We start from the raw sequence: 12,658 nt of genomic DNA, 5'->3' as shown, positions 1-12,658 counted from the left end.
ATCCCATCTTATTTCATTTAGCTTTGCATGCAACAAGTTGCATTTATATAGTGCCTTTAATATAGAAAAATCAGTGCTTCAGGGGCATAATAAACAGATCCTGAACCAGAGATTAGGAGGGATTTGGTCACAGAGGTGGTGTTTAAGGAGAGTCTTAAAGGGGCACAGAGGGATTTAGGGAAGGAATTCCAGATGTGGGGCACAGGTGGCTAAAAGCTTGGCTGCCAATGGTGGGGCAAAGGGGATGCACAAGAAGCCAGTCAAAGGAACCCGTGAAGGATTAGCTATACCTACAGTAGCCTTGCTACCACTCAGGCCATATATGCTGGGAAGATCAAAGGGTAGAAGCCAGACAAAAAGCAGTCACGCTTGGGAGCACTGTCATAATCAAAAGTATAATCTGATAATCCAGTGTAGGGGCTGGTCTAATTTAGAGCTAACTATATTGGAAAACTGCAGCAGTGTCTGGTAGTGTAGGTGAAGACTTGCAAGTTCTCTGAAGCTCATGGAATGCATTCCAACGTTTACCAACCATCTTAACTTGGCTTGCTATTAGAGCACAAACTGAGGGACAAGAGAAAATGAGTTAACTACCACTGCAATCCATTCCCACAGCTTTCTTATCTTGGAGGAAAAGGCCAATGGTGATAGGAACATGTCAGTGAAAGTTGTAGATGTGGACTTGCAATATAGCCATTTTGGGGCTGTGATCACAGTGCTTGTGTTTTATGCTGCAAGATCCTGGATGACTGAGTAGCCCTATTTAGGGTTTGGACTGGATCACCCAATTTGGAAGGGGGAAACTAGATAAAGCATCCTAAAAATTGGAACACTGATTGGTAAACCAATAAACCGAGGGATATTAAAGGGTACCAGACAAATCCTTAATCCCAACTCGGGAAGTACTAGATGCCCAAATTTGGTTGCTAGAACCATCTTGCATCAACATTTACAATACTAGCCACCTATTAGAATACATAAGCCAAAGTGAATGAGAGTCTCTCCTTGCTAAAGTCCACCAGGAAATAATGAATGGACGCCCCCCCCCCCCAAAAATAATGACCTAATGTCAACACACTTAGGATAATACTGTTCAACATCCAGTTGCTACTAATTGTAAGAGTACACACTTAATTGTCAGTTTAATATCTACTGAATACTGGAGATAACAGCAATTCAAGTGCATCACTAACTTCAATTCAACTTTGACAGTGTACACCAATAACTGACAGAAGGAGGTGAGGAGAGTCTGTGGCATGGACAGGACAAGTAGCAGGGAAAAATTGAGCAAAATGATAAAGGAATTGAACAGGAAGAGGAAAAGTATAGTAGCATATTGGGACTAAATGCAATATAGTTAGTTGAAAAGCTGCTGACAGTCACACAAGTGTCTACTCATTAGCATTAAAATAAAGCAAAGATGTTAAGACATCAACACTTTAATAGCAAATTAACAAACTACATTCAGTAATTATGTTCAAAACAAATTCTGACATGTACACACTACAGCTTTGATTCAAACCAATATCAAGCAGGTGCATCTCAACAAAATTCAATAATGCTCAAAGATGGCTGATCCTTGTACATTAAAAAGTGACAAAAGTATACAGTAAGAAAAACAAAGGTCAAGCCATTTCCAACTACCCCTTCTCTCCATTCAAACAATGTCTTTAACAATGAGATGCTGGTTATAACTGGCTCATGATATTGCTGTTTATAGTAGGGAGTGTCACAAGCTGCTAAAAAAGCAAACATTATCCTATAAATTTGGACCTCACTTTTGACAGTATTAACTTGCTGAAAAATTGCACAACTTTTCCCCTTTTCATATTTTGGTTTAAATGTTAAATCTTCATGCATGGGTAAATTGCAGCAAATCACATCCATTTTTGTCCTGTCAATTTATGAAGCCACCCAATATAAAAAAGGGTGGCTTCACAAATTGAAAAGAACACATACAAGATTCATACAAAAACAAAATCTAAAAATATCAAAGCAGCTCCTTCCCTCTGCCATCCAATCTGCCCGTACCAATTTACATGAATAAGTTATAACATGCACATCAGGCTTACTTTGGTTTGAATCCTTGACTGCTAATCAGAGCTGGGTAATATCAAGAGTAATATACTCATTGAATATCTCTTTACAATTTGAAAAGGAAATATGTAAAAAAGGAAAAAAGTGATTTCACATTTTTTTTTAAAAATTAAAGATGGTATTTTCTCCTTCACTGGGGGTTTCCTGGATCAGGTAATGCACTCCTGGGCATTCACCAATGGCACTCAAACTAGTCACTAATAGGTGTGCAGAACCATCCCAGGGCAATTCACCAGACATTTTCTCCCTCTTTGAAGGCAAGTGCTTGGTTTTTATTGGATACCTTTCAGTACCAGTAAGTAACCTCTAGAAAATTCTGCATGTTAATCCTACTTCTACCCCAAAATTACTGTACAAAAGTTTTCACTGCAACTTTAACTTGTTCCCCTATTGATAACAGAATGAGACACTGAGGCTTATTCACAAACACTCCTGCAACCCTAATCTTCCAATGTTGAAGAAATCAGCCAGTTCTTAAGTGCACCATACTGACCTTGCTGGGCAATCACTGCTAAGAATTGACATTGTAAATTGAGCCTCAAATTTCTGTTGGATTGATGCATCTCACTCACACTAACAAGCTATATTAAATTGTCTTCTCATGAGAGATAAACTAATTCTGAAAATTTAACTGTAAAACCCATCGACATTGAAGTGAAAATTTCTATTGTAATTTTTTGAACAGTATAATGACAAAATTCATCTATTTTCCACAGCATGTAAAAATTGATTTAAAATCCAACAAGTTTTATTTTGGTCTTTGCTTTGAAAAAAGTGTTTGAACATCAGTTTCTAAGACATTAACATACACATTGATTATCTATATATATTAAAACCTGAGAATTGTCATTTATTTTATACAACACATACAGAAATAAGACTAGTTACATAAACATTGTGCAGCATGTTTTCACGCATGGCAAAGTTGTTGAATGCATCTCCTTACAAGTAGGATTTGATTCAAGACAATAAAATATTTATTGCACTACCTCGTGGCTCTTTTGGGAGGTCATCTTGTGCCTGTCAAGCGGACTCCAAATTTACATCAACTCTGCATATTGGACAACTTGAATTTTCCTGCAGGACAGAAGTTGTAATTAACCACTTTATCACTGAATTTCCTTCTCTATACAATTCACTATTGGTACCAATAAACTGCAAAACACTTTAAAGGCAATCCTTTAACGTTCTGTGATGCATTTCTTGCACAATTCTCTTAATTCATCACCTCATATTGCTCCCCTAACATTAAATCTGTAGAGAGCATCCATTTTTTAAAAAAAATTCAGGCAAATCATTTTTTAAAACCAATTCATATAAAATTAGGAAAAAAAGAGCCTGGAATTTTCAATCACTAAGAATCAGGTCCAAAGATGCATGCACATCAGTGACTTTAACATGCATGTTTTGTGCTGTATATGCTGCACTAAATCACAGAAACAAAGGCCGAGCAAGGTGTTGCTGCTGTGAAGACAACATTCTTCAGGCCACAGTAGATACCAGTTCTTCATTCCCAAGTAAATTAAGCACAGTAGTGCATGGACATATCACACTGAGTCCCCTAAAGACTGTCAAAGGCCAACAGGCCACACACCAAGGTATTGTTCAAACAAGATTGTTACTATTCCACTCTGCATAATCCATTTGTTTTTATTACCCACCATCATGATAGATAAGTGAGTGCAGCCACAATAAACATGGGTTCAGTTTTACTTTAAAAAGTTAGAGGGGTTAAGAGAGTCTGAATGCCCTATAAAAAAGTGGTGTTTGTGTACTGCAGAGGTTTTTAATAAAAGTCCCTTAATTAAGTTCAAAAGAATTTGATTTTCTCCAAATTTACTCAGGCTTTTTAGGTCCAATTTTCCCTATTGATTTTTTTTTAAAGACAATAAAACCCAAAAATCCCAGGTTTTTAAATTGGCAGTAACTGACTAGTAATCTCTATAGATCTATAGCTACCAATGTGATAGATAAAATGCTCTTTGCAGATATTGTAGTCTATAGACTAATTTATTTCATAGTTCAAATTTTTATTCTTAGTCACTATTGTGCACTTGACAATCAAATTGACCCAGATTCCCCTGTACTTGATTGATTGTAATCCCCACCTCACCACCAGATCTTGTGTTTTGTCTCTCTGCATTGCCGAGTATACAACGTGAATAGCAAGGTTCCAGCCCCAAGCTGAGGCCACCCCAATAGTCACTTTCTGACACTCCAACAGTTCCTTTGATACAACTAGTTACCAATCCACTTCAATAACCACCCAGTTATTTGTACTTTTCTTTATGGACAGCCTCACACGATACTACATCAAAAGCCTTACTGAAGTCCACAATGTCCAGAGTTCCATTTATCCAAACTCAACTACTTCCTCAAATAATTTGGAAGGACAGATGCATTGCAAGATGGCCTTTACAGTTCAGTACGACCATTTCATATGCCAACCATTACACTTTACTGAAAAGGCAGAGCTTTTACACAATGCATCAGGAGTTGCATTGTGATTGATACAAAAAGCATCAAAATCAATGGCTGAGATAGGTCACAAATCATTTTTAAAATTATGAAGTTCTTGTTCCCAGTCATTAAGCATCATCCTGAAAGTTCCAAAAAGCTTTTGCAAAACATGTAAAACACAAGGTTCCAACATTTCCTTTGCCAATGAATACCTTTAACCAGCGGTCAATGCACAGACTGTGATAGTCATGAAGACATGGCAAGATCCTCAATTTCTCCCTTGGTGAGTAGTCATTGAAGCAGATGTGACACCTGATTAGAGAATAGTATGAGTGCAACAAGACTTGTGAATTAGTAAAACAGAATTGTTAATTTATGAAGAAAAATTGCATTTATATATGTTTTCACATCTCAACATACATTGGACAGTTCACACAGGAAACTTCAGTTCTTAACACTAATGCAGTTTTGTTGTGTGATTTTATGACCGTAGGATGTTCCCAAAGTGTTTCACAACCAATAAAGTATTTTTGAAGTGTATTCACTTTTAATGCAGGGAAATGTGGCTGACAATTTGCAGAGCAAGATTCCACAAACACTACAAATGATCTGATAATCTGCTTTTAGCAAGGTTGAGGGATAAATGTTGGCCAGAACACCAGGAGAACTCCCCCTGCTTCTCTTCAAACAATGTCATGGGATCTTTTGCATCCACCTGAAAGGGCAGATTTAAAATCTAATTCAAAAGATAGCACCTCTGGCAGTGCAGAACTCAGTACTGCACTTCGGCCTAGTGCCCAAGTCTCTGGAGTGGGGCTCGAAACAATGACCTGACTCGGACAAGAGTACCATCAACTGAGCCACAGCTGACACCTGTGCCATTGGGATCTTTAACATCCACTTGAAACACCTCAACAGGCAAATAAGGCCCAAGTTTAACATTTCATTTGAAGGATAACATCTCCAGAAGGCATGTGCCCTGGCTGGGAAAAGTGAGATCAAAGAGCCAATTATTTGGATGAACAGTACAGGTTAAATACATTCCACCAGGAGTAAAAGGGGCATGTTAAAGGCTGGGGTGTCATGGAGAGGAGCAAGAAAAATTAGGTTTCTCCTTTTAAAAAGATATACAAGCAGGAACAAACAAGTACATAAAAAATGCAGTAAAAAGTTAAGACTAAGAATGAAAGACAATTGGTGGTCAAAATAGAAACAGGAAAGGATTTTAAGCATATAAATAAGTTTAAAGACATCATGGGACCATTGAGACTAAGGAGGCCATCTTGTATGAAAATTCTTGAATACATGGCAGACATGTTCAAGAATTTCTCCCTCAGTTTTTAATAAAGATTAAGTGGGAGTGTAGGCAAACACGAGGCGGATGTGGAAGAGATAAATATTCATAGACTATTTAAAAAAAGTCATTGGGACAAAAAGAAAAGTCCCAAATGTATGCTTCACAGATTAAGTATGGTGGTCAGGAAGGAGACAGTGGAAACACTGACCATAATTTTCAAAACATTGTCGAGAACAGGAATTGCCCCAAATAACTCAGTAGCTACAAATGATCAAGAAAGGGAAAGGTAACGAGAGCATGTGCCAGTTTGCCTCTAATGGGTAAATTTTTAGAATCCATAACAAATTGAATGATCAAACACTCAAAACACATAGGCTAATCAGACAGTATGTGGATTTGTAATGGGCAGACTGTACTTTACTAACTTAATTGAATTCTTTGGCAGATTAGATGGAACTGTAATAAAATTTATTCCAAATCAATTCCATATCATTTGAGATGTGGGCAACACTGCATTTATGCCCATCCCTAGTTGCCCAGTAATGGTACACCTTAGTGGTTTTTCTTAAAGACTCCCTTAGAGGGCATTGAGAGTCAACCATGTAACATGGCAGTGGAGTCACATGTATGTTTCCTTCTCTGTTGTAAAAATCCAACTGGTTCACCAATGTCCTTCAATCTGGCAGCTTTCATGGACATTTTTCTGGTACCAGATTTATTGAACTTTTGCATAACTTGCCATGGTGGGATCTGCATTCATGACCTCCAGGGTATAGTCTAGAACCAATAATCACTACATTAACATACCCACAGCAGGCCAGACTTCAACTGATGTTTTGGCACTCCATTATAGGCAGGGTATTAGAAATTGTGAAAGGTTGAGGGGCAAGGAGGGAAAGAATATTTCCACTAATTGACATTGATAATCCTGAGCCCCTTATCACCATAATAACAAAGGGAAAATTAGACTTTATTTCCCCAGGTTATTAGAACATGGAAGGCTTTACTATAAATGCCTAGCAAGACAGACAACAGAATTTAAAGAGGATAAAAGGAAATAGGGAAAATGCAGGGAATGGGGATTTGAGCACAGCTTCAGTTGAAGAGCTAGTACCAGTAAAGATAGGATGGGATCAATGGCCTCCTCCTGTGCTAATTTCAATTCACTAAGTGCTGCAGTGAGGCTTGAACCCACAGCCTTCTGATTCAGGCAAGAATGCCATCAATTGAGCCAGACACTTTACTTTCTGGCTTAATAAAAAAAACAGATAAAGGAAATACTTTCACAGGAAAGCTTCACAGTGCCTCAAAAACTGGTTTTAATGGTGTTGCAGAACATTACCTTTATCATTGAGAAAAGCATTTGCATGAATTTAATAAAACAACCACAATCAGCTTAGCTTATATTGGTGCTTCTTTCATGGCTGATGCACATCACCAAGGTGTGTATCTTGCCCAAGCTTAATTTGTAGAGACATAGGTAAACAGAGACCAAACTATTTAGTCCCAGTAAAATTGGTATCAACATCATTCATTTCAGGAGTCAGAAGCCTGGCAGTGTAAACCAGAGAGAAATGACACCTGAATGTTAACTGCTGCCATCCCACTGTTTTCTCCCATTCTAAAATGCCAAGTATAATCTAAAAGTTAGGACAATGTTAAAAATACAGGTTTTACTTACTGTGTCTTTTCTGCAGCGTGTGCTGGATCAAATAACTTGGTGGGTAAACGGTTAATCTCAGCACTGTTGAGTTTTTTCCGTGCAACAGCTGAACCCTGTCTTTCTTCAAAAGCCAAGAGATTCTGAGCAAAAAAAAAGTATGGAAGTTTTCCTAAAGGCAGCTATTCAAATTTAGCAAAAACTTACAGGTTTAAGAAAAATATTTTATTCAAATCATGCTGAAAGCCCTGTTCTCACTAACGTCTTTGATGTAGGGAAATTAGCAACACCAGCATCAATAATCCTCCAGCTTTCACACCAACAGTGCAATGAACAAAATGCATCTACTCACCTCATAGTCATTACCATCATTTGCACCTTCGGGTAAATATATTGAGGTAGCCCGGTGCCTGCTGTGTCTTCTGGTTCTCCTATCTCTTCTGCCTAAACAATCAATTAAATGTTTAGTTGATTGGATTTAAAGGGACAATTTACTTAATGGTAATTCTGCAGGTGTTTTTTTTTTAAAAACAACTGATACCTAAAATTCTATTTTGCTTCTGAATAGTTTTGGTCATGTTAAGCTAACAGGTTTTGCTAGAGGCTCAAGGATGTACAATGCTCTGGTCAGACCACCTTAAATATTATGTCTGATTCTGGTCACCAAGGCATTCAGTGACTGCAGCACTGCAAGGAGGAGCCACCAGACTGATCTAGTGTCAGGGGTCTGAGTTACAAGGGAGAAATTTGGGGCAATTTAGAGATGCAAGTTTGTTACAGGTAGAGAAAAAAAATCACTAAAATCAAACAGAGTAGCAGGGAACAGGTTCAAACTAGAGAACAGGACTTTTTGCCTAATCAATAAATTCTACAGATTGATCAACATATGAAAGACTTCCAGAATAGTGGAGGCAAAACCCCTGGAAGAACTAACAATTGATGTTGAAATGGGAGTACTTCACAATCACCCTAGATGGATGAATTTAGCTGTTCCCTATTGAAGTGGAGCTGCTTGTATATTTTATTGGAAGAGTGAAATTCTAAGCTAAACTTTAGGGTGCAAATCCAACCCAATTTCAAGACGATCAATAAATGTTGGAACTCAACATTGTTCACTTGGGGGAAAATATGCTGCCCCAACAACATTGTGACCACAAACTGGATTGACACTACTTACTAGTGAATAAAGTTGGCTCAACAAGCTGAGCAAGCAGCTTCCCTCATGAGTCATACTTTGTGTGGATGGAAGCCAACCAATCACATCTTTGCTAACTCAGGAACTCACTACTATTGCCCCAAATTTTTCATTTTTGAATGTTCATCCACTTAAATATGGATTCGGCACCCACTTTCTGGTAAGGGGATTCCCCATAGAGTTACAGCAAGTCTACAGCACAGAAATTGGCCATTCAGCCAAACTGGTCTATGCCAGTGTTTAGCTCCACACAAACCTCCTCCTACCCTACTTCATCTCACCCTCAGCACATCCTATTCTTTTCTCCCTCACGTGCGTATCTAGCTTCCCTTTAAATGAATCTATGCTATTCGCCTCAACTACTCCTTGTGATTGTGCATTCCACATTCTTGACACTCTTTGGGAAAGGAGTTTTTCCTGAATTCCTTATTGGATTCATTAGTGACATATTTATGACCTTACTTTTGGACTTGCCACAAGTGGAAACATCTTCTCTACACTTACCCTATCAAACACTTACTATCTTAAAGACCTCAATCAGGTCACCCCTCAGGCTACTCTTCTCTAGAGAAAAGACCCCCAAGCCTGCTCTAAGTATATCCTTAGTGTTCCGATATCATCCTTGTGCACCTTCTATAATATGGAGACCAGAACTGTGCACAGTACGCCAAGTGTGGTCTAACCAAGGTTCTATACAAATCTAAGATGACTTCTCTGCTTTTCAATTCTATCCCTCTAGAAATGAACCCCAGTGCTTGAATTGTTTATGGCCTTATTAACCTGCATCATTACTTAGTGATATGTATCTGTACCCTCAGATCCCTTTGCTCCTCTATCCCATTTAGACTTATCCAAGCAATATGTGGCCTCATTCTTCCTACCAAAATGCACCACCTCACTTACCTATATTAAAATTCATTTGCCAATTATACACCTATTCTGCAAGTTTAACATCTTCTTGCATTTTGACACTTCGTATTTAATACACCCAATTTGTTGTCTGCAAATTGAAACTGTACTTAGATTCCAGAGTCCAAATCGCATATGTAAATGGTGAACAGTGGTCCCAGCACCGATCCCTGTGCAACACCAGTTCCCATCTTTTGCCAATCTTAGTAGCTATCATTGACCCTACTGTTTTGTAGCCAGCTTGCTATCCATTCTGCTACCTGTCCTGACTCCGCATGCTGACCTTAGTTATGAGTCTACAATGCAGTACCTTATTGAAGGCCTTTTGAAAATCCAAATATATTACATCGACTGCATCACCCTTGTCTACTGTTAGTTCTTCAAAGAATTCAGTAAGGTTGGTCAAGCATGACTTTCCCTTCTGAAATCCATGCTAACTATATTTTTGTTTTGATGTTTTTCTATTACATGAGTAAAGATTCCATTATTTTTCCACTGATGCGTAGACACAAAACAGTGCCTCTGCTATCTTCCCTAACTTTTAATGTGTGGATGTAATCCACCTGGACTATGAATTTTATCCTCTAAGTTTAATTAGTATCAGTTACCTCCCCTCTTCCTATCCTAAAATATCTTTAATGTGGGCAGGGCAGAAGAAATCAGATAGTCTCCCTGGTATATGCACCTGTCCATGACAGTCCTTGTGGAGACAATGTCCCATCTTCACACTGAGGACACCATCCAACGTGTTGTGTGGCACTACCACCATGCTGAATCTACCCCATTTAGAACAGATCTAGCAGCTCAAAACTGGGCACCCATGAGGCGCTGTGGGCCATCAGAATTGTATTCCAGCACAATCTGCAACCGCATGGCCCGGCACATTCTTCACCACCATTACCAACAAGCCAGGGGATCAACCCTGGCTGAATGAGTATAGAAGAGCATGCCAGGAGCAGCACCAGGCATACTTGAGGTGCCAACCTGGGTGAAGCTACAACACAGGACTAAATGCATGCTAAACAGAAGCAACATGCTATAGACAGAGCTAAGCGATTCCACAACCAACAGATCAAATCAAAGCTGCCACATCCAGTTGTGAACGGTGGTGCACAATTAAACAACTAACAGGAGGAGGAGGCTCTGTAAACATCCCCATCCTCAATAATGGGGGAGCCCAGCACGTGAGTTCAAAGACAAGGCTGAAGCATTTGCAACCTTCAGCCAGAAGTGCCGAGTGAATGATCCATCTCTGCCTCCTCTTGATATCCCCATCACAGAAGCCAGTCTTCAGCCAATTCGATTCACGCCACATGATAAATAAATGGCAGTGCACTGGATGCAACAAAGGCTATGGGCCCCGACAACATCCCAGCTGTAGTACTGAAGACTTGTGCTCCAGAACTAGCTGCGCCTCTCGTCGAAATGTTATAGTACAGCTACAACACTAGCATCTACCCGACAAGTGGAAAATTGTCCATAAAAGGACAAATCCAATCCAGCCAATTATCACCCCATCTACACTCAATCAGCAAAATGATGGTGTCAACAGTGCAATAAAGCAGCACTTACTCACCAATAACCTGCTCACCGATGCTCAGTTTGGGTTCCACCAGGACCACTCTGCTCCAGACCTCATTACAGCCTTGGTCCAAACATGGACAAAAGAGCTGAATTCCAGAGGTGAGGAGTGACTGCCCTTGACATCAAGGCAGCATTTGACCAAGTGTGGCACCAAGGAGCCTTAGTAAAATTGAAGTCAATGGGAATCGGGGGAAAACTCTCCAGCGGCTGGAGTCACACCTAGCACAAAGGAAGACGGTAGTGGTTGTTGGAGGCCAATCATCTCAGCCCCAGGACGTTGCTACAGGAGTTGCTCAGGGCAGTGTCCTCAGCCCAACCATCTTCAGCTGCTTCATTGATGACCTTTCTTCCATCATAAAGGTCAGAAATGGGGATGTTCACTGATTATTGCAGTGGTCAGTTACATTCAAAACCCCTCAATGAAGCAGTCCATGCCCACATGCAGCAAGACCTGGACAACATCCAGGCTTGGGCTGATAAATGGCAAGTAACATTCGTGCCAGACAAGTGCCAGGCAATGACCATCTCCAACAAGAGTCTAGCCAGCTCCCCTTGACATTCAATGGCATTACCATCACCTAATCCCCCACCATCAACATCCTGGGGGGTCACCATTGACCAGAAACTAACTGGACCAGCCACATAAATACTGTGGCTACAAGAGCCAGTCAGAGGCTGGGTATTCTGCAGCAAGTGACTCACTTGACTCCAAGCCTTTCCACCATCTACAAGGCACAAGTCAGGAGCATGATGGAATACTCTCCACTTGCCTGGATGAGTGCAGCTCCAACAACACTCAAGAAGCTCGACACCATCCAGGACAAAGCAGCCCGCTTGATTGGCACCCCATCCACCACCCTAAACATTCACTCCCTTCACCACCAGTGCACCGTGGCTGTAGTGTGTACCATCTACAGGATGCTCTGCAGCTTCTTCGACAGCACCTCCCAAACCCACGACCTCGACCACCTAGAAGGACAAAGGCAGCAGGCACATGGGAACACCACCTGCACGTTCCCCTCCAAGTCACACTATCCTGACTTGGAAATATATCGCCATTCCTTCATTGTCACTGGGTTAAAATCCTGGAACTCCCTACCTAACAGACTGCAGCGGTTCAAGGCGGCAGCTCACCACCACCTTCGAGGGCAATTATTGATGGGCAATAAATGCTGACCTTGCCAGCGACACCCACATCCCATGAACGAATAAAAAAAGTAACTATTCAATATTTCTGCCATTTCACTGTCATTACCAGAGTTTATCTTGTGCATCCCTTACTGGCCCTATCCCTTTCCTGACTGTTATTTATGTTTGTAGAATACTTTACTTTTTATATTCCCTGAATTTAATTTTGTAGTTCATCTTTGCTTTCCTAACCTCTTCATATTCCCTTTTGTCACAACATTGTGCATCTAAAACAACCAGGATCCAGGTTCATAAAATTTACCATTTT

General features: G+C 40.1%; 1 protein-coding gene across 4 annotated transcripts in view; it reads right to left on the bottom strand.

The window, feature by feature from the left end:
- Positions 1 to 2,823: 2,823 nt before the first annotated feature.
- The window catches only part of si:ch211-59o9.10 (uncharacterized protein LOC561841 homolog), a 34,122-nt gene continuing 24,287 nt past the window's right edge, over positions 2,824 to 12,658 (bottom strand). For all 4 annotated transcript variants that reach the window (XM_068004694.1, XM_068004692.1, XM_068004693.1 and 1 more), the window contains 4 exons: positions 7,867 to 7,958; positions 7,536 to 7,657; positions 4,770 to 4,869; positions 2,824 to 3,174 (listed from right to left, as the gene is read on the bottom strand). In XM_068004694.1, the coding sequence (XP_067860795.1) occupies positions 3,121 to 3,174; positions 4,770 to 4,869; positions 7,536 to 7,657; positions 7,867 to 7,958 (368 nt within the window). In that variant the 3' untranslated portion in view covers positions 2,824 to 3,120. The remainder of the gene's footprint in view (positions 3,175 to 4,769; positions 4,870 to 7,535; positions 7,658 to 7,866; positions 7,959 to 12,658) is intronic.

The sequence above is a fragment of the Heptranchias perlo genome, chromosome 24, assembly GCF_035084215.1.
Source record: "Heptranchias perlo isolate sHepPer1 chromosome 24, sHepPer1.hap1, whole genome shotgun sequence".
In the NCBI taxonomy this organism is placed as follows: Eukaryota; Metazoa; Chordata; class Chondrichthyes; order Hexanchiformes; family Hexanchidae; genus Heptranchias; species Heptranchias perlo.
This window is presented reverse-complemented; position numbering and strand designations above follow the sequence as displayed.